The 27,952-nt window shown below is 44.2% G+C and overlaps 2 protein-coding genes across 2 annotated transcripts in view; both read right to left on the reverse strand.

Annotated features, from left to right (window-relative positions):
- The window catches only part of LOC136576287 (aldehyde oxidase-like), a 155,128-nt gene extending 148,716 nt beyond the window's left edge, over positions 1–6,412 (reverse strand). The window contains exon 1 of the mRNA XM_066575463.1: positions 6,224–6,412. The gene's annotated coding sequence lies outside the window, so the exon portion shown is untranslated. The remainder of the gene's footprint in view (positions 1–6,223) is intronic.
- An 11,578-nt stretch (positions 6,413–17,990) lies between these two features.
- LOC136576288 (aldehyde oxidase-like) overlaps positions 17,991–27,952 on the reverse strand; it is a 104,950-nt gene continuing 94,988 nt past the window's right edge. Inside the window, exons 31-35 of the mRNA XM_066575465.1 lie at positions 26,694–26,808; positions 25,469–25,534; positions 23,943–24,131; positions 21,624–21,791; positions 17,991–20,178 (exon numbers count right to left, since the gene is read on the reverse strand). Coding sequence (XP_066431562.1) covers positions 20,128–20,178; positions 21,624–21,791; positions 23,943–24,131; positions 25,469–25,534; positions 26,694–26,808 — 589 coding nt within the window. The 3' untranslated portion in view covers positions 17,991–20,127. The remainder of the gene's footprint in view (positions 20,179–21,623; positions 21,792–23,942; positions 24,132–25,468; positions 25,535–26,693; positions 26,809–27,952) is intronic.

The raw sequence follows: 27,952 nt of genomic DNA on the forward strand, positions 1-27,952 counted from the left end.
AGCATTGCCCTTAGCGAGTACCTGCCCGCTCGGAAGAAAAGATTCGGCTGCCAGCGGGGAGCGGCGGGGGTGAGCCGGGGGGGGGGGGGGGATGGAGGGGAGATCTCTGTCTCCCTCTCTCCACCCTGCTCCCTCCTGCTCACTCCCGCAACTCACTGCTCCCCCGCACCGGCAGCTGAATCTTTTCCTCCAAGTGGGCAGGTACTCGCTAAGGGCAATGCTCGCTCGAGTAATTGCCCTTAGCAAGTGTGCCTGCTCATCTCTAGTAGGTAATAATTGTAAAGAAAAATAGCCTTTCCTGGCTCAATTATCAAAGCAGAATAAAAATAGTTAGGGTGGTGTGACATCTGTGTTGGCGCCTCCGGTTGGAGATTATGTTGCAGATCCGGCACAAAATACCAAAAGAAAAGAATGCATGCTAAAAGCTGGGCAACTGAGTGGAAAGTCGATAGGGTCTGTTCAGCGCTGATTAGTTCTGTCCAGAGACGGATCCGTTAGGCCATGGGAATCCCCGAATGGAGCAGGAAACCGGAACCACGGGTGCAGGTGTGAAACCAAATTGCGCTAGATTTGTATGTTGGCAGACGCACAAATCTTGCATGAATATGAACCCCATTCTTCTGAGTTTTTTTCCTGTATCGCAATGCTGGAAACAAATCACAACACGTCCCATCTGTGGGCGTACCCTCTCATTGCCCATTGTATTCAATTGGGCTGGCGGCAGCCTCGCACCACATGCTAGGTGCACATGGTGCAATGCGATTTGAGGTTTCCCAACTGAAAACAATGGGAGAAACTCCACAGTCCTCCACCAAACTCCTTGCATCCACGGGGAAATCACATGTTAGAGAGTGCAATATCGGGCCATGATTCACGGCCTAATATGGAAATCGCCCATGTGAAGTTAGCCTAATTCATCCCTCTCTCAGGCACTGTTCTCATTAGTGCTGGAGGCTCCATTCAGAGCATCCATTGTTGACCATCGTTTGCTACATGGAATGCAATTCCATCTACCAAAATGACAGACACCATGATGAAACCCGCAGCATACGACCGATCCTGTTACGAATGGAAGTCATGAAGCAGGTGCGATCAGAGCTTTATCAATTCATAGAATATCACACCAAATGCTCTCTACTTACAATATATATTACACTTACAATCTAGAAAATACTAAAACTGCAACAGACATTGGAAAGTCACTATCCCACTGAGATCTACAGGGAGATTAAAATCACACTCCTTTTATGTAACGTGTTTGGACAAGGGTATACATGGGCACAGCACTGCAGAACAACAATTCGATGGCCTCATTCACATGGCAGTATTCTGCAGCAGGATTTGTAAGACAAAAGTAAAAGTTACATAGGATAAGTGATAAAAGTCTGATAAGTCGGCGTCTCACTGCTGAGTCCCCCACCGATCCCAGGAACAGGGGTCCCGTGCAGAGGCGTAACTTGAAGCTCCTGGGCCCTAATGCAAAACTTGTAACAGGGCCCTGAACTATAACTTTACTTATAGTACTGGGTTCCCTATATGGAGAAGAGAGGCCTTATGGGCCCCCTAAGGCTCCTGGGCCCGGGTGCAACCGCATCCCCTGTATCCTCTATAGTTACGCCCCTGGTCCCGTGACTCCTGCCCTCCTCACTAAGGGCTTCCTGCACCCACCCGCAGTGATGCAGAGACTGAATGGAGCAGCTGTTACTCATCTGTGGTGCCACTCCATTCATTTCACAAGTGCTCGGCTAACTCAGTCAGAAGATGCCTTCCCGCTTGCGATCGCGATATCGCTGCGTTTTTTTTTAACGCAAATGTCAATAGGACTTTTTAATGTTAAAAAACGCATCTCACAAAAATCACAAATCACAAACTTGCGATTTTTGCGTGGTGTGTTTTTAACATTACAAAGTCATATTGACATTCGCGTAAAAAAAAAAACGCAGGAATATCGCGATTGCAAGTGTGAAGGCACCCTTAGTCCCACTGAAGATGAATGAAGCGGCATTGTGCATGCATGACCACAGCTCCATTAAATCTCTTCCTCACTGTGGGGATGCAGTAAGCTTGCAGTGAGGAGGGAACCTTGTTCTCAAGATCGGGGGAGTCTCAGTGGTGAGAACTCCACCAATCAGACATTTAGCACCTATTCCATAACCCCTTTAAGCTGACTGTAGACATGTGCAGAATAGAGATGAGCGAGCACCAAAATGCTCGGGTGCTCGTTACTCGGGACGAACTTTTCGCGATGCTCGAGGGTTCGTTTCGAGTAACGAACCCCATTGAAGTCAATGGGCGACCGGAGCATTTTTGTATATCGCCGATGCTCGCTAAGGTTTTCGTTTGTGAAAATCTGGGCAATTCAAGAAAGTGATGGGAACGACACAGAAACGGATAGGGCAGGCGAGGGGCTACATGTTGGGCTGCATCTCAAGTTCCCAGGTCCCACTATTAAGCCACAATAGCGGCAAGAGTGGCCCCCCCCCCTCCACTGTCAGCATAAAGATCATTCTCCTCTTCCACAGCTGTAACAGCTGTGGCAGAGAAGAACGATGTTTGCCCATTGAATTCAATGGAGCCAGCAATACAGCAGGTTCCACTGAAAGCAATGGGCTGCCGGCGATCGCGGGATGAATTGTCGGGAAGGGCTTAAAAATATAAGCCCTTCCCTGCAATTCATCCAGAAATGTGTTACAATAAAAATATATACCGGCGTATAAGGCGACCGGGCGTATAAGACGACCCCCCAACTGTCACCTTATACGCCGGGAATACAGCGGAGCAAAGAATAAAAATCATTACTCACTTCTCCTTTCGTTCTGCGGCGCTCCTGCAGGCTGTCGCTCCCTCCTGGTCCCCGGCAGAGCATTGCTTTCTGGACGCAGTGGTTGAAATCCCCGCCTCCAGAAACACACGTGCCTTCAGCCAATCACAGCCATTCAATGACATCATTGTCATTGGCTGTGATTGGCTGAAGGCACGTGTGTTTCTGGAGGCGGGGATTTAAAGCCCTTCGTAGAGAAAGCAATGCTCTGCCGGGGACCAGGAGGGAGCGACAGCCTGCAGGAGCACCGAAGAACGCCCGGTGAAGTGAGTAATGATTTTTATTCTTTGCTCCGCTGTATTCCCGGCGTATAAGGTGACAGTTGGGGGGTCGTCTTATATGCCCCGTCGCCTTATACGCCGGTATATACGGTATATATTTTTATTGTAACACATTTCTGGATGAATTGCAGGGAAGGGCTTATATATTTAAGCCCTTCCCAACAATTCATTCCGCGATCGCCGGCAGCCCATTGCTTTCAGTGGAACCTGCTGTATTGCTGGCTACATTGAATTCAATGGGCAAACATCGTTCTTCTCTGCCACAGCTGTTACAGCTGTGGCAGAGAAGAATGATTTGTCTTCTATATGTTCTCAATGGGGTCGGCGCTGCTGCCGCCGGCCCCATTGAGCGCATATAGAGAAGAGAACAGAAATCGCAGATCGCACATAGGTGCGATCTGCGATTTCTATGGCCTAAGAAGGACCGTTGGGGTTCTTGAAGCCTAAAATAACTCCTAACGCTCTCCCTATAGCAGCTCCGGCATCAACAACACTTTCCCTGAACTATGTCAGAATGCATCTGTGGCGAGCCGCGGGAGGGGCAGATTTTAATACTCGGGTGACACCTAATCTCGCCAGCCACTCACTGCAGGGGGGTGGTATAGGGCTTGAACGTCGCAGGGGGAAGTTGTAATGCCTTCTCTGTCTTTCTATTGGTCAGAAAAGCGCGCTAACGTCTCAGAGATGAAAGTGAAAGTAACCCAAACATCGCGTGGTACTCGTCACGAGTAACGAACATTTCGAACACGCTAATACTCGAACGAGTATCAAGCTCGGACGAGTATGCTTGCTCATCTCTAGTGCAGAAGGATGTTCTACTGATAGGTAACATCAGCAGTTGGGCACAGCTTGAAAAAAAAAACACCAGTATCAGTTAGAAAAACTCTGCACTGGTCTTGCATAATGTGTGTAAATGAAGGTTCACGCTGTGTGCAGAAGACAAGCGGGAACGCTATCTTCTGCATACAGCGGTTGTCTTCTCGGAGTGCTCAGCTGGTATCCAGCTGAGTGCTCCGAGCGGGGTACGCAGAAGACAAGCAACCCCACAGTGATTTTCGGGGAAGGGCTTTAAATATAAACCCTTCTCTGAGAATCATTCATAGCATGTGTAAAAAATAATAAAAAAATATACTCACCTCTCTGCCGGCGACCTCATGTAGCTGGGTCTTCTCGCTGCATTGCTTTGAAGTTCTTTCATCAGGCGGGGATTTAAAATCCCTGCCTGCTGAAAAAGCTGTATCTGATTGGCTGAGCGCTCAGCCAATCACAGGCAGCACTCTGTCATTCAATGAATGAAAGCTGAGTGCTGCCTGTGATTGGTCACAGCACTCAGCCAATTACAAGCAGTGCTCGTCCATTCATTGAATTAAAAATTTTTTTTTACACCAGCTACGGATGATTTTCAGGGAAGGGTTTATATTTAAAGCCCTTCCCCGAAAATCACTGTGGGGGTGCCGGCAACCCATACTCCTGCTGTGCGCTCCATGTGGGGTATGCAGAACACAGGTGGACTGCTGTCTTCTTCATACACTGGCTGTGTTCTATGAGCAGGATACCAGCTGAAACAATAGTATCAGTGGTATCCCGCTAAGAACTCAGCGCACGGTCCTGATAAGGCTCATCGTTCTCTTTCAGCTTGCTGAAGGACAACGACGAACGACTTGTTAACGAAAACTGCACAATGTCCGTGCAGTTAGATTCAGCGATTCTCGCTCAAAAGACGGCTTTGAGCGATTTTTGAGCAAGAATCGTTGGGTCTAAATGGGCCTTAATGGTTAATTTCTTTGATGCCTATTTTTTTAGTTTTTTTTGTGGCATAGATTATACTTTCTTTGTATAGAGCAGAATGGGTAGAAACAGAAAAAAATGAAGAATATTTAAATTTTGTACTCTGATTCAATGTAATTAATTGGATAAAATAATTTTAGATCTGCATACATAATGCCAGATGTGTGTACCCTGATTAACCAACCATCAATGGAAGACTTGGGAACAAAGGGCACCATTGTTTGGTATCTCCTGACATTAGCTGGTCATTTGGCTCACTTTGACCGCTATGTTCATCCCTTTTCTCTGATCATTACAGCTCCATCACTTCATTAGACCCTATGGATGCTTTAATATGGGATGATTTGTTGGGCAACAGATGCCCGACAACTCGTCCCAGTAATAATCGTTCCTGTGCTTTTACACAAGAACGAGCATCGCGACTGAATGGAGACGGGGCGGAGCGGATCGTCCCAGGGAGCCCGCCTCCATTCACAGTAAACAGGCAGTTGTTCGCGGATTAACGCCTGCCTGTTTATGCAGAATGATACATCGTTCAGTTTTCTGTAAGCAGAAACTCAATGACGAATAAGAAGTAAACGACTTCTTGTTTGTCGTTCAGTCGGTACATGCATTCACACTGAACAATAATCATTCCGATTCTCGCTGGATCGCGATAATCGTTGTGTGTAAAAGCGCCTTAACTAACAAAGTGCCAATCCAAACTCTTTACTGGCAAAGACTATACAAGGAGATGTGCCACTAAAGTGGAGGACATATATGTATGATACATCAACAATTAGGATGTAATATATATAAATAATAAATAAATAAATCTTGGTATTTGTATAGCGCCAACTTATTCCGCAGCGCTTTCAGGTAATTATTACTTAATTACCCCCCACCAAGCTGGGTTCTCATTTTACCGACCTCGGAAGGATGGAAGGCTGAGTCAACCTTGAGCCGGCTACCTATACTGTATATATATATATATATATATATATACACACACACATACACACACACACACAGTTGGTGGACGCAAAGGAGTTAAGCACTACTATAGAACCCATGGACTCTGCAATCTTATGTAGGTTATGTACAGCCGGCAGCAGAGGCAGGTACACTGTAGATTAGGGGTGAAGCTATAGGGGGAGCAGTCACACCTTGCCCTGCTGCCCAAAGACCCCTCTGTCGGACAGGAAGACATCCGTCTTCTACTTGGCAAATGGTAGGTTTGAGGCATTACAGATTTTGTATTGGGGTCCAGGAAGCTGACGTTACAGTTCTGCAGTAGATGTGGACAGCCTTACACAACAGTCTGATACATTCCTGTTCATTGATTCCTACTTACTTGATGCTGTAGGTAGAACACACAGGTGAGGAGTTCTGTAGAGTTCGGCCCGTCACATTAGCCCAGCAGCCACCATCACGTTCTTAGGCGTCTGTCCCATTTCTTTCTGTCTTTAATAGGCGGCCGGGCTCTTGTGTAAGCTAGTCAGACTCGCACTTCCACACCTATGCAGGTAATGTGTTAGAAGCCCCTCCCTGCCATCACTCCACACTGCTCGTACACATCCTACCTGAGCTGTCATATCCCCAGGGCTGGGCACACATCACTTGACCTTGTCATTCAGCCCTCAAACCAGTTTTTCCAATAGGTAAAGCCACCTCTTCTGTATGGGAATAATGTGGGATGTAAGCTGCAGATGTGATGTAATGTGCCGTTCAAAGGCATGACCCACGCTTGTCCCATGTTTAACCATTTCATTTCCAGGTGATTATTTTGCTTCAAAGATGAAATGCAGCAACATTCAGCATTATATATACTTAATATCCATACATATGAAATTCCAGAGGAGTAGGCTACATTGTATAGTGGAAATCAGGCTCATTCTGAGGCTCTTGGTCGACTGACGTTCCCATCGAGGCTGTGCTAGAGAGTAATGTCAGCCGCACCCAGCCCTGGCCAGTGGAAAATGTATGGCTGTATGTTTCCATACGTTTAACGCAGAGGCGTAACTTGAAGCTCCCGGGCCCCAATGCAAAACCTGTAACAGGGCCCCAAACTATAATGCTTTATTCATAGTACTGGGCTCCCTATATGGAGAAGAGAGGTCTTATGGCCCCCTAAGGCTCCTGGGCCTGGGTGCAACCGCATCCCCTGCATCCTCTATAGTTATGCCCCTGGTTTAACGTTTAACCTTAGTTGTGATCAAATGACTTAAAAAAAAAATACGCTACAAAACTTTACAAAAGGAAAAAAAAAGTTTACAATGAAAATCGTCTGTCAAAAAACGATCAAAACAGATCAAAGAATATCAAAACATATACGGTGCATACGTTTTGTAGAACATAAACGTATGATTAAAATGCATGCGTTCACACACTTTTCACGTATGTTTCTCGAAAGCCCACTTGTAAATGTGCGTTTTTATGTGGATGCAAGGTGTTTTTTTTGCCAAAAACGCCTCCCATCACTTTTGTGAAGTAGCGATAATTCTGCGTGTCTTTCAGGTGCGTTGAAGGATCGGCAAGTGTTTCTCCTAGAAAACAGCCCATTTGTTTCAGTGGCTGTGAGCATCATGGCAGGATTATTTTGAGTGCATAAATGTGCATGATTTGCATGCACAAAAAGTACAGTATAAAACGCACTTGTGTGTGTAAATACACCACTGCTATTCCGCAAAAACGCAGCCCAAAAGCGCATGCAAATGCTTGTGTCTAAAAAGACCTATAAAAGGCCTGATCTCTTAACAATGACTTGAAATGGACTTTATAAGCATTTGATTCTAATTCAATGGCTGGGATTGGTTCATCAAGCACTGGCTCTGATTGGTTCAGCCACAGCTCACAAGAACCAATCAAAGGCAGCATTACAAGCAAGTGCTGAAGCTGCAAAGAAGATGTGCGGGGGAAAAAAGTTGCTGCGTCTTATAAAGCAAACGTGCTGAAATTCATCGCATCAGCATGTTTGCACGATCGTGAGTGTGTTTGCGTGATCGCGGTAACTAAATTGTGGTTGCATGAACAGATGTGCGATCACTTACCAGTTCTGTCTCCTCCCATACGTGCTGATTGATGGTGAGCGCTGGCAGGAACAGCTGCTGCTTCCCCGCCTCCACCAATCGGCTTCTTCCCTTCCTCCAAGCGCCGCTGTGACACGGAGCTCTGGTATTTCAGAGCTCTGCTGCTCCCTCGCCTGATACTATCCCCTGGGTGAGTTCAAAATATTTTTTCCCCCTCTAAAACAGGTGTGCGTCTTATCGTCCGATGCGTCCTATAAAGCGAAAAATACTGTATATTTCAATCTCACACCCCCCACTTCCCGAAAATCCTGGCAAAAGGGCGCCACGTGTGACTTTGTAGCAACACAAAATCACAAAAAACACAGCGATATCGCACAGAACACAGACGTGATATTGCTGCGATTTTCTTGCGGTGATATCGTTGTCGCTCGTGCGAAAGAAGCCTAAGTGTCAATGACTTCACTGAAATGAGGGGTACATTTGCATGAAACAGGGAGGCGGCACGGGAGATGTAATAGTTATGCTCTACTTTTACCCTCATTGTAGATTCAATGCAAATAGTTGAAAATAAAAATTTGCCTGCGCAAGCAAGAAAATTAAATCAGTCAGAAAATGGAGGAGGAAGGTTCTGGAATAACTCGGAACGGCGTCCTCCAATGGATAATGGACACAACTAATGCCTGAAAGTAATATGTTGAACAGACCAATTCATGTCACTAGTATACAGTGTATATGGCATTCTGTTTATTATGTGATTTTATGTTCTGTTTATTCACATGCGATATATTGCTACAGTATAAAGGATTCCATCACCAAAAGTATTTTGTATTAATTAAAACCAAATAAATATTTTCTATTTTTCTAATCTGCCATTTTGATTGCAGATTTTTTTATTGTTTTGTCTGTACATGACTACAGGGAAAGGAGGGGGGGGGGGCATCTTTCCTGAGCTGCATTTGACAGCATTTAGAAGATATGCCTTACAGCAGCTTCATGGGCCATTCACACACTGGACAAGAGGTGACCCATTGACTTGTAAGGGAGGCTGTTCTAGACAGTTCTGTGACCTGTGCAGATGTCATTCTGCAGGGAGGGGATGTAGATAGTCACAGCTAATTACATATAGTGAATGGTGGACCCTGTGTTATCTCTATAAGGCCCGTTCAAATGACCAAAAATGAGCGATAATTGTTACATGTAAACGTGGGCCTTTTCATTTGAACAATGATTTTAAGGTGAACTTAAAATCCATCATTCAGCTATTGACAAGTAAAGCAAACACATTGATCTGTCAGTAGACCACGTGCAATTATCTCTATGGGATTCGGCAGAACAATGCAGCTGTCTGCACAGCTGGGCGTGTGATTAATCACAGGCTGGGCTCTGCAAACAGGTGCTGGAGGCCCTTTTACATGCAAATCAAAATAATAAACGTTAATGGCCATTAACATTTTATGCAAAAAGATTCCTAAACTTTCAGTTATTTGAAAGATTATCTTTGCATGTAAATGGGCCGTTACCTTTCAGTGTAATCCTATTGGTGATGCAATGCCCATTTTACACAGGACGATGCTCATTTACTTGAGCGAACAACCTAGTAACATCATCATCAGCTCGTCTGCGCTCGGGCAGCCTGTTGAGAATTCTGCAGTTCTCACTCACTTGTCGTGCCAATGTGAAGCACTGAATAATCAGTGTTTAATATGCCCGACAAGTGAACGTGCCGCTGCGGAATTTTACGCCGGCTGAAACTGAATGACGAACGAGAAGCGCACAATTCACGTTTGTCGTTAAGTTGTTTAAACTGAATGATTATCGTTCAGTTTTGCTCGTTTGAACAATTTTCTGAATGATCGTTCAGTCTAACCACAGCATCAGTGAGATGACTGCTGCAGAGCGTTCTCTACAGATCAGGAAGTGACAGACTAGTATTAGGCTCTGCGGTCAGTGTGGGAAAACGCAGGATTTTAGGATTATTTGTACAAAATATACATTGTACAAGATTCTTTAAAAATATGTTTAACACAAAAATGAGATTTATATAGTGGGTCGTTTTCCGATATATTCCCTTTAAGGTTATGTTGAGGCGGGCATGGGTCTTCCGTTTCATCTGGTTTGTGTTGCTCTCTGCCAGCCAGAATAGTGTAATTATATTCCTGGTCCTTTCATGTAAAGGTAGCATTTATTTAGAGTCGGTTGTTGATTCCTACATATCTGCTGGCTCTTGGCATTCCATTTCCTGACTTGCCTTGCAATTTTCCAACATAGCATTATAGCTTGGCTCTGCTAAGTAATAGTAAATAGCATTGCGGAATACGCGGTCCTAGAGTTCTACACGGCTAACTGTGGATTTTGATATGGAATTGCCGGGAGGATTCCGCTGTGTTCAATTCTGCATTAACCCTTTCCAATCCAATTTGTATCCTGGTTTTCCTAGGGGGCTTACTCATTTTCTGCCGTTATACAACGGTGCTATCTGCTGGCTAAAGCCAGTACTGCATGAGGTGACACATTGGATAGGCTCCGACAGCAGAGAGGCTGGCAATATACAGTAAGAGAACCTCGATGGACGTCTTCCAACATCGGAGCTGTACAACCTTAAATCATAATGTCTTCAGACGTCAGACAGTGGATTGGAAAGGGTTAAAATCCACCTGTTAGCATGGTCCATGCTGACTTTTTAGGTGACATTGCTGGATCGGGAAGCCGGGGAAGTATAAGAAATACCTCCTCAGAGTCTTGGGAACCTGCCATATGAACCACATAAACTTAGTTTATGGTGCTCATATCTAGTAACAGGTTCCTCTTAAGGCTCTCTACTAGCCAACGGGCTGTATACCTTTTACCTGCAGGATCTCTATAAAGAATCTGGTCACCAGCTAGCCTTCCATCTAATAAACTGCTGTCCTAATGTCTCTTGGTACATCCTGTTGATGGGTACAAATAAACCAAAGCACAGGAGGTAAAATCAGCAACAACACAAAGTTATGTAAGCCCACTCCTTGGCTTGGAAGACTGAGCTGCCTGATTGAACATGTATTACCTGGAACATCAAAGGCAGAAATAATTAAAACTGACTGCAGAAAAAAAAATCCATGTTCCTGGGTCTGGCAGCAACGTATTCCCTTCTCCCCATTGAAAAAAACATGCATGCTTGCCTGAGCCAAGTGTGCATGCTTGTGGAGTCGGATTGAATCGCTGCCGGCTGAGCGAGTATTTAGTCAATGAGTCAATTTAGTCAAAAGTATTTCCAAAGTGACGCGTTTTTCCACCATGGATTATACCTACCGGCTGCCCGGTTCTCGGTGTGTCTCTCCGTGAAGTCAGCGCTTACTCTTCTCACACCACTCCTATATAAGTCTATGGGAGTCTAAAACAAAGTTGTTCACAAGACTCTTTACAAGACCAAATTATGACATTTAGTAGGACACGTAGACAGCATATCCAATTGTGTTTTGGATACGCAGTGAATAGTGACTGTAGAATGTATGGTGCTATTTCTTGCTGCCCATCTTCTGTCTATGAAACAGCACATACGTATCTGCTTATAGGGAATTGATAGGTATTTATATTGATAGGTCTGTGGCATCTCTGCTCGATCATGGAACTGCTACCAACTATAAAGAAAGCAATTGTGATAATCAGTATTTACAGTATTTTAGGTGAATGCAGAGCCTCACGTGGTGCAGAGTGTAAAGGCAGCAGAAATGCAGTCCTTAGTAGAGATGAGCGAGTGTACTGGGAAAAGCACTACTCGCTCGAGTAATTTGCTTTATCCGAGTATCGCTGTGCTCATCCCTGAAGATTCGGGTGCCGGCACGGAGCGGGGAGCTGCAGGGGAGAGCGGGGAGGAACGGAGGGGAGATCTTTCTCTCCCTCTCTCCCGCCCGCTCTCCCCTGCTCCCCGCTGCGACTCACCTGTCAGCCGCAGCGGCACCCGAATCTTCAGGGACGAGGACAGCGATACTCGGATAAAGCAAATTACTCGAGCGAGTAGTGCTTTTCCGAGTACGCTCGCTCATCTCTAGTCCTTAGCTCTCTCTCACGACCTGAAGGTTGTGTGGGTTCAATCCCCGCATGGTTCAGGTAGCCAGCTTAAGGTTGGCTCAGCCTTCCATCCTTCCAAGGTTGGTAAAAGATGACCGGGGAAGGGAATGGCAAACCAGTCTGCCAAGAAAACGTCACGATGTGATGTCACCCTAGGAGTCAGTCATGACTCGGTGCTTGCACCAGGGGACTTTACCATACCATATCCTCAATTATATATACTAAACTCATTAACCTACATTTTAATTCGAAATATAATCTATTTTGAACACTGTTTCTGATTCAAGGAAATGTAACTCATTAATCTGAACCAAACCCATTTTAATCCCCACATTTACATTCAGATGTGTATGCTTCAACAAACATAACAAAAGACGACAATTGTTATCAGTAGTGCTGCTTGGCAAGACCTTGAATTATTTATGACCTGCATGCTCTGTGTCTATTTATGCAGTGGTGGCGTAATTACCGGTTATGTATCACATGAGAGGTTTCTCAATTATGATTTATTACGTACTTTTTTTGCTTGTTTTTGTTGTCCATGCAATACAATCTGGTACATTTCAAGTGGAGGCAAGATTGCACATATGAGTTATGAACGATTGTCTCAAGAGGAGAAATTTATAGCAAGCTTCATCTATTCAGGTTTGTCTTCTTAAATGGTAAATGGAGCCTGATGGTGTCTACAGTATAGAACAGCATTTAAGGAGCAGGTCTACCACTAAAATCTAAAGCTGGCCTGTAGATAGAAGGGTACATTTACATGGACTGATATATCTCGGGAGACTTACTCCAAAGAGCAATTACAGGTAACTGTTGGCCCATGCAAATGCAGCATCCCAACGGCGACCAAGACACGATGCCCACACTGAGGAGCTGGCAGGGTAGAAATGGCACTTGTCACAGTGGCTCTACCACTGGAGGGACGCACGGAACCTCGGGCAAGGCACCACTAGGCCTCTTCCAGGCGACTACCTGTATAAGTATAGTGGACGTTAAGTTGCCAAGCGTGACGCCACCGTTCATTTCTCACCGTGGATTGATTGGTGGATGAATAAGAGAGTCCATACACTGATGAACTTGCAAACCTCAATCACTGGGAACGGGCAGTGACTGGAAACTTTTCTGTAGAAGATTCAGTAGAATACAGCTTACTTGCACAGGCAGGAAAGACAACTTGCCAGTGCTAGGTCAGGGAGGTTAACGGAGGATGATATCGTGCCTAGAGTCTCAGTTATCTGCAGTGCTCCGCTCCTTGACAGGGAACACACCGGGGGAGGACGGGGGAAGGGAACACTCTACTGACACTCTGAATTCTCGTAGACAGCTCTACACGGTGGACTCCTCACTACTTTCTCTCCTCAAAGGGGGTTCCTGGCATGGAAGGCCTCGGAATACCTTTCCTCCTTTTCCATCACTTCACCACATGAGGATTCAAGGTACCCCCATGTGGCCGGCGCTCCACTCCACTCCTAACTATTAAAGATGATGGACACATAAAGACCACACTTAACTCTCAATCACTAATATTTATAGTCATACGACACCACGTGACTAGACAGACTTGATACTTTTCCAGACATATCCCAGCCATTTTCAGACATTAACCTCTTGCATGCTGCAGCTGTGCAATACACATAACTAAAGACAAGACACTTTGCACAGTGCATCCACATTAAAGACATGACATGTATGACAATTATGGAGGTGTTAGACATAGGTGTTTCGGGCCACTACACAAACACGGGACCCAACAGGGCAAGATAGCGAGAATTGCTCACTTGTCAGAGTCACTTGGTTTTCAGCTCACTTAGAAACCAAGTGACTAGCAGCCTGTGCAAACAAGAAGTCTTTCATCAACTACTGTCTGTTAACTCCGAATGAAGGCGGGTGGCTGGAAAAAAATCATCGGAGCGCTGCACCTTCATTCAGAGAGCGATTACCACTCCTGTGTAAAAGCACAGGATCAAATATTGTTGAGTTGTCCTGTGTAATAATACTCTTTAAGTCCTTGACTTGTGTTCTTCTGTCAAGTTGTAAAAGTTCTTTTCAGCTGTTTCTTAGAACTTTATCTAGGAAGCATGGATGACCGCAACTATTGGCATGATTGAGGTTGCCACAAGGTAGTCAGCCCACTTTAGAAATCTGCCTTTTAATGGCTAGTAAAGGGCCATTTACATGTAACGATTGTCACGCAAAACTCTTTCAAACGAATGAAAATGCACGATAATTGTTGCATCTAAATGCGAAGCCATCGCGTAAGATTTGTTTACTTCTCATTTGTCACTCAGTTTCAACCAACATAAAAATCATTGCTGGTTCGCTCCCTTCTCGCTGTGTCTAAGCGCTCCCCGCTCACATAGGAATGTGAAGCACTAAGCGAGAAGTTGGCAAGAAGGGAGCGATTCTCATGGATGATCTGCCCATCTAAACATCCTACACGAGCGTGAACAACTAGCCGTGATGTCACCCACCCGTTTAGACGACAGTGTAAGTTAACCCCTTAATGACGTGGCCCTTTTTCTTTTTCCATTTTGGTTTTTTCCTCCCCCCCTTTAAAAAAATCGTAACTCCTTTATTTATACATCGACGTCGCTGTATGAGGCTTGTATTTTGCGGGACGAGTTGTATTTTTCAATGGTGCTATTTAATGTACCATATAATGTACTGAAAAACTTTTTAAAAATTCTAAGTGGAGTAAAATGAAAATAAAATGGCATTTCGCCATCTTTCAGTGCGTCCTGTTTCTACGGCGCACAAACGGCAACAAAAACAACATGATAACTTTATTCTATGGGTCAGTACGATTACTGCGATACCAAACGTGTATAGTTTTTTTGTTTTACTATACTCCTCTTTTTTTTCTCAAAGACATTTAATTTTTTTCAATTATTTTCTGCGGTCATTTTGTGCACGTGATTACTTTTTTATTTTTCCGTCGACAGTTCATCGAGGGCTCATTTTTTGCGGGATGTCCTGTAGTTTCCGATAGTACCAATTTGGAACACATACGACTTTTTGATCGCTTTTTATTGCGTTTTTTCTGGGTGACAAGGTAACTAAAAAAGTGCATTTCTGGCGTTCTTAATTTTTTTTTTTGGACGACGTTCACCACGCGGGAAAAATAATGTGCTATTTTGATAGTTCGGACTTTTACAGATGCAGCGATACCAAATACATATTTTTAATTTATTTTTTAGATTTTTTAATAATAGATATGGTAAAAGGGGGGCGATTTAAACGCTTACAATTTTTTTTTCAATTAAAAAAAAACTTTATTGATTTTTTTTTTACCTTACTTTGAAGTCCCCCTGGGGGACTTTAAGATGCGATGCTTTGATCGCTCCTGCAGTACGACGTAATGCTATAGCATTACGTCATACTGCTTTTTGACAGATAGTCTAGCAAGCCACCCCATGGGGATGGCTTGATAGGCAGTCTGTTAAGGCAGCCCTGGGGCCTTTCATTAGGCCCCCGGCTGCCATGACACCTGCACGGCTCCCCCGATCTCACTGTGGGGGGGGGGGGGGGCTGTGCAGGACTCGGGGGATTTAAATGCCGCTCACAGAATTGGCAGCGGCATTTAAATGGTTAATAGCTCCGATCACCCGCACAGCCGCTCGCAGCTAATGCCCGCGGGTGTCAGCTGTTATAAACAGCTGACGCCCGCACTGTATGAAGAGAGCTTGCCATGTGAAGGGGTTAAGTATTACTAAAGTAGGGAACGAGTATATAAAAACCGTGATATCTGCCAGCACTATTGGAAAACCATGACCCCTGTGGTGAGAAGATGGTCATCAGTTGTTATTCAGCTTTTCCCAAATACAAGTAGCTAGGAAATAACTTAAGGGTAATTTTTAAAAACTTTAGGCCTCATGCACATGGGCACGCACAAAATCCTCCTGGCCCAGATCTTCCCGGGCCGTCGCCTAGGTGATGACGTGGATCCGCGACACTTCTGCAATGCTCATTGCAGCAGGGGCGACTTCCATTGACTTCATCTGCTCTGAAAATATAGAGTATGCTGCGACTTTATTTAGTCACAGAGTGGCCACAAATAAAATCCGCTGGTGTGCCTAGAGAGAGGAATCTCCACACACATCAATGGGCACATGAAGCAGCTGATCGCCCGCACCTGCTGAGAAGCATGGGATTCGCAATTCAGTTTGCTCCGTGTGCATGAGGCCTTACAAGGCAACTAAAGGATTTACATTATCAAGTGTTTTTTTACAATTTTGCGGGAAATATTTAGAGAAACAGATCAAATTATAGATTTAAACAGGTTTTTAAAGGGAGTCTGTCTGCAGTTTCAGTGATGCAAAACTGCTGATGGCGCTAGGTAGGGACAGGACAGCGGGGAGGACTCTTTCGTATGTCAATCACTTGATTTGAAGCTTGCTTTGGATGTGGGCCTTCTGCATGTGAAGTGCCCACAACTCTGATTAAGGCCAGTTTCCTATTGCGGAATCCGCAGTCTGCGCCCACGTGGAGTATCCGTAGCTAATCGCACGTATTGAGAAGGCATGTACCTTTTTCCTTCACAATCGCGGATACAAATTACATATTACGCGAGTGGAGGAAAAATTGCAGCATGCTCTATTTTGCTGTGGACTCCATGTGGACTGCCTCCATTGAATTCAATGGAGGCAATCCGACGCGCAGCCCATACGCAATTGACATTACGGACGGACCGCGGGTACCAACCTCATCGCTTAACGGCTGTGCGGGAAATACATGTTTTTGGTTTTTTTTAAAATCTGTACTGTACATGAGTGTCTGTGAGCGTCCGCGCTCATCCGCATTACAGATTTTGCAGATACAAGAGGTCGCCGGCTGGGGTCACAGCCAGATTTTGTTGCGAGATTCTCCCTGCGGAGTCCGACCCAGTCGTGTGCAGCTGGCATGACAGTTCTAGCATCCAACCACTAGAGCAGCTCAATGAATGGAGCGGAGGGCACTTCAGAGACACTTCCAGTCCCCAAGCTAACTGCGGCAGCAGTGCACCAGTGATCAAAAGTTACTTTTCTCAGTTTAAAGGGGTTCTGACATCAAAAAAAAAAAAATTGTACTCATCTTGCCTAGCCTGGCCCGATCGCCAAGCATGTCCCCTCCAGCCGGCATCTTCTTCTGTGCCTTTAAAGCAGAGCAGGAGCGGTCAAAAAGACCGCTTCCTGCTCTGGTCCGTCCGTCAGGCACTTCCGAGGTCAACGGACGGACCGCCACAGCAAGCACGTCACAAGCAGTGCTTGCTGTGGGCGGCCCGTCCGTCCGGCTGAACTCCGGAGTACTGCGCATGCGCAGTGGAGACGCAGCCCGTCCTGACTCCTGTCAGAGGGCACCTCTCCACTGCGCATGCGCACGATCCCGGAGCGGCGCGGCTCGTGCAGACAGAAGAAGAGAAGCAGCGCCTGCCGGGAGATGACCCCCCCCCCGATGTCAACAACAACAAAAGAACAGGTAAGTATTATATTTTTATGCTTTAGCAGCCATTAAACCATGGGTTCCCTGGGTCCATTAGGCACACCAGGGAACAATGGCTGCTAAAGCATAAAAACATTATTCATGTCAGAACCCCTTTAAGGCATAATGCACACAGCTAGGTCGGATTCCGCATGCATGATCCCTCAGTGGAATCTCAGCCCTGTGCCCAGGCGGTGATTCCCATGTACCTGTCCGGATCTCTATTGTGGATTATGCCGTGTCGACACTAGGCAGTGACGTGGATTCCGCGGCCTTTCCACAATGATGATTATGGAAGGGCTGCGGATCGGACGGCTTCCATTGACTTTAATGGAAGCCGTCCACTCGGAATCCATGCTGGAATAGAACATGCCGCGATTTTTCCTCTGCGAGCGGAAAATTGGAATGGATTTCCGCTCGTGGACACGGAAAAGCGATTGTCCATAGCATGTTTATAGGCAGTATTTGCTGCAGAATGTGGAGGCTTGCTCCGGATTCCGCAATGCAAATACGCCTGTGTGCATTGGGCCTAATGTCTGTTAATGTCGCTATGGTACTAAACATAAAAGTACATTACACAGCACATGAAACCCAAACCTTTAATAACACATTGCATACAAATCTGCATTGGTACATATGTGCCACCACAAAATCAAACAGCATGCATGTAAAATGATAGCCACAGACTACTGGTTATACTCAGAGACAGGTGATGGGAAGCTATTAGAGATGAGCGAGCATACTCAGCAAGGCGATATACTCGAGAGAGAGAGCATCACCTTTTTCGAGTACCTGCTGGCTCGTCCCTGAAGATTTGGGGGGGGGGGGCCGCAGGGGGTTGCAGAGGGGATCGGGAGGGAGAGCGAGCGAGAGGCATCTCTCTCCTCCCTGATCCCCCTCGCGAATCTTCAGGGATGAGCGAGCAGGTACTCGAAAAAGGCGATGCTCTCTTGAGTATATCGCCTTACCGAGTATGCTTGCTCATCTCTAGAAGCTATTATTCTTGCCCCATACTGCTGAGAAGATGTAATTGATGGTGCTTTGAACTGCATCTTGGTCTGATCAGCAGTGGTTTCTGCATGGATGTATGGCCTCATTGTTCAGTACGTTTTCCTTCGGTGCCATATCTTTGCATAGTGCTGGGATATGTAAGCACTTGTATGCTTTATACACAGTTACATCATGTTCATGTAATATGATGTACTCCACTCTGAGGCCACCATGTGCTTGGCGGAGCTGCGGATCTCAAAATGTTTTAGGGTCCATCAGAGCTGTTCTCCACTAAAAGCATTATGGAGGGACCAACACCTTTCAATCATTTCATGTGGAGAGTCCCCATACTAAATTCTAAGGTAGCAAATATTTGTGTATCATATATATAGTAATACCGTGTTTTCCCGAAAATAAGACAGTGTCTCATATTAATTTTTGTTCAAAAAGGTTTAACGTTTTTACATGTATAACTGCCTGGACGCTATTTAAATTGACTTTTTGAATTAACTGTTAGCAGGGATTAATTTTGGAGTAGGGCTTATATTTCAAGCATCCTCAAAAAGCCTGAAAAATCATTTTGCATGCTCAAAAATTCTAGAAAATCATGCTATGTCCTACCTATTTTCAGGCTATGTCTTATTTTCAGGGAAATAGGGTATCAGTATTTTTGCAGTAGCTCGTTAAGCCTTAACAAATGCTAAGTATTGATTAAAATATATTTCTGTTTTCCAAACAATTTGTATGTATTAACTAGAAATGCAACTTTCACATTTCCAGTTGGCTTAAAATTCTTTTAAGCTTGAAATGTGTTTCAGCAACAATTTTTCCCCCTCTTACATATCTAGATATTAGTATCTACCCATGACCTATTAGGATAAAGTTTAGACAAGCAAGAGACAGTTCTTAAGGCTGGTTTTAGGCAAGCGTATTGTAACAAGGGAACGCCCTCTACATCTAGCGTAAAAAAAGGTTTCTACACAGACATGCAAGAGAGTTCTTCACTGTAAGAGCAGTTAGACTGTGGAACTCTCTGCCTGAGGACGTGGTGATGACAAATTCAATAAAGAGTACAAGAGGGGCCTGGATGCTTTTCTTGAGTGAAATAATATTAAGATATATGTTATAATCATTATTAACTTCAGAAGGGTCGGTGATCCAGCGATTATTCCGATTACCAGATTGGAGTCAGGAAAGAATTTTTTTCCATTAAAATTGGGAAAATTGGCTTTTAACTCATTGTTTGTTTGTTTTTTTGCCTTCCTCTGGATCAACATTGGGGGTGTAGTACACTGAACTGGGTAGACATACGTCTTTTTTCGGCCTAACATACTATGTTATTAAGTCTGTAATATGGATCTATAAAACAGATTTATTATAACATACTACGTTAGGTCGAAAAAAAGGCGTATGTCCAACATATTAGAACAGACGCATTATAACATTACAGCTGTACGTCATCAGCATTTCATCAATATTTGATCAGTATTTGCCTCAGTATATTTTACAGATCTGTAAATTGCCCAATAGAAAAGAATAGCAATACGGAGGCAAAAAAAAATGCACGAAATTGGCCATGCTGCGTTGTTTTTTTTTAAAAAGCTGTGAAAAATACAGCCATGAGAATAGATACATCGATTTATATTAGCTCCATATTACCATCCCCCCAAAATCTGAAAAATTATAAAATGATCAGGAAGACAACATGTCTTGCATAGCAGCGAGTATTTCTTCACACGTTGATGGCCCAGGGGACATAGGTGCCAGGTACATCTCTTGGGATCTGCAACAAAAAGGATATAAAATGATAACTAATACAATGACAATGTTCTAGAACAGATCACATATGTATATTTGGAGTTCATGAGTTATATGCCAATTACCGAAATAGGCTGTGGACTCATCTGGACTAAGAACATATTACAAGTATAAGGCCCTGTTCACATTGGGTTTTTTGGATGTGAATTAAGCAATGAAATCAGAGTTGGAATTTGTGTCCTTTCAACATGCCACTAACCCTTTCCAATTTGTATCCTGGTTTTCCTAGGGGGCTTACTCTTTTTCTGCTGTTATACGATGGCGCTATCTGCTGGCTAAAGCCAGTACTGCATGAGGTGACACGTTGTATAGGCTCCGACAGCAGAGAGGCTGGCAATATACAGTAAGAGAACCCCGACGGGCGTCTTCCAACATCGGAGTTGTACAGCCTTAAATCATAATGTCTTTAGACATCAGACAGTGGATTGGAGAGGGTTAAATTCAATAGGAATCAGTTTATACACCAAGGATTTTAAATTCCGTGTCACAAAAAAAAAAACACAGTTGAAATGCCATTTCTGACACATTGGATTTTTCCTGACACGTATTTTGCCTGTGCGACTTAGACCTATAGAACTGCTCTAAACTCTATTCCTGTTCCCAATCTTATAAGTAGCACATAAGTTCTAACACAAAACTACTTAAACGTTGTACGTCTTTCTTTCTGCCTTCTAAATACAGAGCATTTAACACTTGAATCGGCTTTTTATGAAGTTTGGCTTAGAGTGTATGTATTTTTATGTACTGATGTGAATACTTTGTGGTATTCAGACTACATTCTAGTGAGATCTTAAACTGCATGATAAAGTACTTAATGAGTAGGTGAGTGCTGTAAAATGAGATCATTAGCTTGTTCCTTATATTACAAATGTAGATGGTACTCATACATCCGAGACTGTACTGTAAAGTGCATGCATGTCCTAAGTGGAGCAGTGTTTTTTATGACAGCTGATCTATAACAGATCTCTATTGACCCCTTCAGCTTTAAGGCCCTTTGACACACAATGATTATCGCTCGAAATTCATCAAAAGCCATCTTTTGAGCGATAATCATTGTGTGTAAATGTGTGCCCATCGTGCACTTTTTGCCCATCGCTGAGTTCAGCTCAGCATAAAATCCATCGTTGCTGATGAGAGGGACGGCATGCTGAGTTCTTCGCGGGCAGCGCTGATAACATTCTTAACAGCTGCTGTCCCGCTGGAGAACAACAATGATGTATTTAGAGAACAGACCACCTGCTGTTCTCTAAACACATGCAAATAAAGTACTAAAGGGCTGATTAGCCCATTAGTACCTATGCAAAAGGATAATCAATCATCTATGTGTGTAAATGCACTTTTAATATCACTGAAATCAGATAAGCGTCCCTGATCAGTGCACTACAAACTTGTTAGGAGAACAAGATTTACCATATTGGTGAACTGGTCTCCACAGGACATTCTTATCTTCTCTGGGGTAGCTGGGCTGTTCAAAGTGAAGAGATCCGACATCCCCCTCTCTTTTCGGGCATATGATATAGCATCTTTTATAGCAAAATATATGGATGAACCCAAGAAGAAAGCTGGTTCTCCAACTCCCTGCAGAATGCAACACAAAACGCACATCATTCAGGCAAAAATGGATAATAAGCATACATAATACTTACCGCTAACAATGACTCTAAAAACTGTGTAAGTAAAGTAAAATCTTATGTTCATTCCTTATACATTTAGTCCTTTGTGGTCTTGGAACTAGTAAAGATTTTCCAGGTACAAGTTTTAACAGAGATGCTTTACAAGAATGGACTGCCTGCTAATTAGCTTCAGAAAGATACCATACAGTTGAGTCACATTTCATTGATGGGAGGTTCACTTAGTTTGAGTCCGTATTTAGTGGCCAGAAAAAAAGAAAAATGCAACAGCCTGTAGTTTTATCTCAAACCGTTCAGAAACAAGCTGCACAGCCAAATGCATGTATTGCAAAACCCCAGAGATTTGTGGTAAAACCGCATGCTGCTAAAGCTCTCTGCCAAAACCACAGCCACTAGATGTGGCAAAAAGCTAAATCTCTACATGGATTATCATATCCTAGTTATCATAAGAGGAAATACACAGTAGAAGTCCTTAGGTGGTGCCGAGTTCTCCATAGGGGGTTAGCAGTAGAGAAGAGCGAGCATACTCGTTAAGGACAATTGCTCGATCGAGTATTGTCCTTAGCGGGTATCTCCTGCTCGGAAGAAAAGGTTCGGCTGCCGGCGCGAGAGGGAGAGAGAGATCTCCCCTCCGTTCCTCCCTGCTCTCCCTCGCCGGCAGCCGAATCTTTGCTCCCGAGCGGGCAGGTACTCGCTAAGGGCAATGCTCGATCGAGTAATTGCCCTTAGCGAGTATGCTCGCTCATCTCTAGTTAGCAGCATTTGAACTCATAGACTTTCTATAAGCCACTACATTGCTCTGCTCGATGACTGATGAGAGCCAAGCAGAGCTGATACTCCTGAAGGTCACAGTGTGCAGCTGAACACTTACACCCCTTCATTTTAGAGTTTTGTGGGTTTCTCAGCATTGAAACCCCCACCAATTAAAACTTCTGAAAAGTCACTGACAAAGCAGAGGTTTTATGAAACAGTAGATATACTTTAAAGCTCCTGATAAAACCTGCCACATATTTTTAAATTAAAGTTGGAAAAACACTTTTCAGATAACTTTTTAGAATAAGCTGTCATGTGTGTATCTATATGGAATTACACTAGATCTGGCCATTACGGGGCTTATAGCCAGTATTTGTAACGAGTTTTCCCATCTGCAGGCTGTATATCTGACTCTCAGTTCTCCCCGGGAGCCTCCTGTTATGCAGTGTTCTATACACTGCACATGGAGAAAACTGTGGATTCTGCTCCCTAACTCTCTGTAACACATACAGACATATCATCAGCGGGGGACACTAGAGACGTACTTAGAACTAACAGTGAGTTATCTGCTGTGTTACATTTACACTGCTAATAGTATGTCTGCTTCTCTCCCTCCTGCTCCCTCTCCTTTCTACAGGCAGCCAGCCATCGCCCTCCTTCACTTCCTGTTCTCCCTACTTTTATCTCTGTTACTAGACATGGGCATCAATTGACAACAGTCAGCGGATACCAAATTAGAAAGAAGGAAGATACCTGATAACCAGTAGTTTAAAGGGAATTTTCTGCATAAAACCCTCATTTTAGATAAGTGATTTGCAGTTTAGTTAGGTGTACATTGGCTATCATATAAGCACAAGTTGTTTGAGTAGTCAGTCACCATTTAAGGATGCGTTCACATGTCGCTGATTTGCCGCAGATTTTGTGGCGGATTCTGGTGCAGATCTGTGGCAGATTTCACTTTTTTAATTTGAATACAACTGAAAGAGTGAAATCTGCTGTAGATCTGCACCAAAATCTGCAGTATATCAGCCATGTGTGAACACACCCTAAAGGGAGTTTTTTAGACTATGACATTACTTGCCTACCCATAACCCCCCCCCACACACACACACACACACACACACACACACCACCACCACCACCCCCCATATACTCCTACAATTAACAGCACAAAGTAGCCGAGTCATTTTCTGGAGTATCGAACACCATTTACTGCAGGCTGCGTCTGGTACTGCAGCTTAGCATCTTTTGCTTAAATGTGGCTAGACTGCAGTACCAGGCACAGCCACACGAACAGGATAAGATGCTTGATAAAGGAGTTTACTGGGGACAATACATTTCATACCTTGGAAGAGTATATAGCATGAGGGTTTGGAACATCGGTGAGCAAGGAAACATAGAACTGTTCTGGGACGTCACAAACAGCAGGAATCTTGTACTGCGCTGGGCCTCGGGTGTACAGAACACCTTGAGGAGAGAATTTAAGCTCTTCAATTGTGTAAAGTCCAAGACCTTGAACGAAAGCACCTTCAATCTGAAAATATAAAGCACCACAAAAGAATGCATCTCAGTACGGAATACCAATGAAATGTGAATATTTACTCCCTATTTACACAGGCCAACAGTTGCTTGGTTTTTAGGCGAGTTTTACACGGGACGACAGCCACCCTATTCACTCTCTTGAGTGATTACTCGGGCGCCTGACGGCCCATGTAAAAGTACCCTTATACAACACTGTGTTCACATCCTCCCATTGACTTCTAAGGGATCCTTGTTTTTGGTGGTCAATGGCTTTCAAGAGAATGACACCTGGTGGAAATGAATAAAGGAAGTGTGTGCAGAGCCCCAAATTCAGTATGTGCCCCCCACAAACTGAATTTCAATCTGTGGCACGAACAGATCAGCTGCACCTCAAGAACATCGCAAGAATCTGCCCTCTTCTCACCGTGGACACGCTTAAAACGCTCACTGCTGCCCTCATCTACTCTCACCTCGATTATTGCAACTTGCTGCTGATCGGCCTCCCCTGCTCCAAACTCTCCCCCCTCCAATCCATCCTGAATGCGGCAGCCAGGCTCATCTTCCTGTCCAGCCGCTACTCGGACGCCTCTGCCCTGTGCCAGGCACTGCACTGGCTGTCCGTTAAATTCAGAATTCAATTGAAAAACTCACCACCCTCATCCACAAAGCCCTCCACAGTGCAGTGCCGCCCTACATCGCCTCCCTCATCTCAATCCACCACCCAGCCCGGGCTCTCCGCTCTGCTAACAAAATCAGACTGAGTGCCACAATAATTCGAACCTCTCATTCCTGCCTCCAAGACTTCTCCAGAGCAGCACCGGTCCTCTGGAATGCACTACTTACAACTATCCGCGCAATCCCTGATCCACAAAACTTCAGGCGTGATCTAAAAACGCTTCGCTACAGGGAGGCATACCGTATCCTGTAAACCAAACCCCTCTATACTCCGCCTGATAACATGCTACCTGTCCTACTGACTGCAACTTCTGCTAGCCGCCATCAACCACCTCCAGCACCACACAGCTTAATGTCGGACCACTGTCTATGTCTATAGCATCCCTCACTCTCCACCTCGCCATACCGTGCACATCTCCAGCCCCTTTACCTTCTGTATCCCCCCATTACTTGTAGTATGTAAGCTCGTTGGAGCAGAACCCTCACCCCTATTGTTTTCATCAACTGATTACTTTGTAACCGTGGTTTTGTACTTTTGTCTTTCTGTATCCCCCTGTTTTTGTAAGCACTGCAGAATGTTTGGCGCTATACAAATAAAGCTTATTATAATTATGTGTAAGTAGTATTATCAATAGTAACTGTAACCTGCAACGTTTTTTTCTATCTTAACCATACCTGTCCTATATCCACAGCTGGGTTAATACTGCATCCGATGTCCATAACAATATCTGTGCGCAGATTCTAGTAAAAGAACAAATAGATACAACATTTTGTAAAACAAGGTCACTGATGGAAAAGAACAGGATTCCCTAGAATAACTGGATGAAAAAGTGAAAAATTAGGTTTATGTTAGCACACTGCACAAAGGTTTTTATCCTTTATTTCACTTTTAGTTGACATAAAAGGTGTCTTTAAGGCCCTTTTACATGGCAAGATAAATAAGAAAGAGCACTCAACTAGCGGTGACCTAGTGATCGCGTGTCGTTTGCTTGGCATGCATTTAGACCGAATAATTGGGTCGTTTTGATCATTCATTTGACCATAACCTCGCCTTTAATCAACCCTTCTGCCACTGCTTTTTTTTTTTCCGGCAAATTGTACAATGCCTGTTTATACTAAATGAAGCAATGGAAGACCAATAATTGGAATTTTCATGCAGATCTGAAAACAATCAGCGCTGCACACCTAGCAATTATAATGCAAATCACTCGATTTAACAATTACTTGCATGATAATTGGGCCATATAAAAGGTCTTTGAATAGTGATTGAATTTGGCTTCTGAAATCATGGAGAGGAGCCATATATTTGTTTCCATGTTTCCAAACAGCACTATACTACTACTACCTAAATTCCAAATCTACTGTAAAAGCAGCATTTTTTAGAGTCAGTCTGGTGCAGGTCATTGGGTGAGTTTGGTCCGATTGATCCACACTGGTAAATAAATACTCAGGCAAGATCTGGAATTGCACACAGAAGCCAACTGGAGTGTTTAGAAACAGGTCTCTCCGATCAAACATCATTATGATGTTGAATTAAAGGAAAGTTTTTTGGACACATCCAAGGTGGCTTCTGTGCGCTGTTGCTGGCCTGGTCGGAGAATTTCTCTTCCATGACTTGACTCTGCATGCCTCAGACTTACTATTCTTCTTGGTGTGTGCTTAAGTAAAATGTACGATCAGGCAGTGCTCAGCTAAACAAGTGTGTGCTGTACTTTCATTGTTTGTAACGCAGAATACAATTTAATATATTACAAACTCTATTATATTTGTGCTCCTGATTTGCATTGACAAATGATCCTTGATAAAAGAAAAATGCAAATCAGTTTATTCGAGTAGTTTTTGTGATATCTATCGGAAAGTGATAACTAGTTAAAGAGTTAGAAGAACAGGAAGCTTATACCTTGTGATCTCCAGTCAGGCAGTCTATTTCGACTTCAGAACAAGCAACTCCAAATACATAGTACTGAGCTGGGTTACCCTCTCCTTTGTCCCAGTTCATTTCTCTATCAAATCCCCTGTAAGAATAAGACAAATGGTAAAGATCGTCATTAGAGATGAGCGAGCACACTCGGTAAAGGCTTGTCCGAGCTCTCTCACTCCCCCCCCATCACCCGCCCCCCCCCCCCCCACCCCGCATTTGCTCAGACCAGTATGCAGTTACTCGAGAAGAGCGATGCTGGCTCGAGTAACTGCCTTTACCAAGCATGCTTGCTCATCTCTAATCGTCATAGATTGTTAAACTCCAAGATGTTGATTGTGCCATATCAGGGGCAGAGGCCCCGAGATGTGTTCTGTCCCAGATAATTGTTACTCTTCCTCCCTATTGTCAGCATCGGCAATAATTCAGTAATTTATGTTCAAAAAGTAGTAAACATTTTCTTCTGCCAGCCCACCCAAAGGGTCAAAGCTACCCCCTTAACCCATTCCCGCTCCATGACGTATAGGTACGTCATGGAGCAGCGGGGTATTACAAAGAGAGGTTGCGGGGCAACCTCTCTTCATACAGTGCTGGTGTCAGCTGTTTATTACAACTGACACCCGTGGGCAATAGCCGCTATCAGCCGTTCGCGGCTATTCACCATTTAAATCCCGCTGTCAATTCTGACAGCGGCATTTAAATCCGCGGTGAGATTGGGGGAGCCGTGCAGGTGTCATGGCAGCCGGGGGCATTCTGAAAGGCCCCAGGGCTGCCTTGCCAGACTGCCTATCAAGCCATCCCCGTGGGGTGGCTTGATAGACCGCCTGTTAAATGGCAGTATGACGTAATGCTAGCATTACGTCATACTGCAGGAGCGATCAAAGCATCGCTGGTTGTAATCCCCCAGGGGGACTTCAAAGTAAGGTAAAAAAAAAAAAAAAATCTATAAAGTTTTTTTAATTGTAAAAAAAAAATTGTTATGAAAGTTTAAATCACCCCTTTTGCCATATCTATTATTAAAAAATCTAAATCATAAAATAAAAATATGTATTTGGTATCGCCGCGTCCGTAAAAGTCCGATCTATCAAAGCAGTGCATTATTTTTCCTGCACGGTGAGCGTCGTCCGAAAAAAAAATATAAAGAACGCCAGAAATGCATTTTTTTTGTTACCCTGTCTCCCAGAAAAAACGCAATAAAAAGCGATCAAAAAGTCGTATGTATTCCAAATTGGAACTATCGG

Source organism: Eleutherodactylus coqui, chromosome 8 (assembly GCF_035609145.1).
Source record: "Eleutherodactylus coqui strain aEleCoq1 chromosome 8, aEleCoq1.hap1, whole genome shotgun sequence".
In the NCBI taxonomy this organism is placed as follows: domain Eukaryota; kingdom Metazoa; phylum Chordata; class Amphibia; order Anura; family Eleutherodactylidae; genus Eleutherodactylus; species Eleutherodactylus coqui.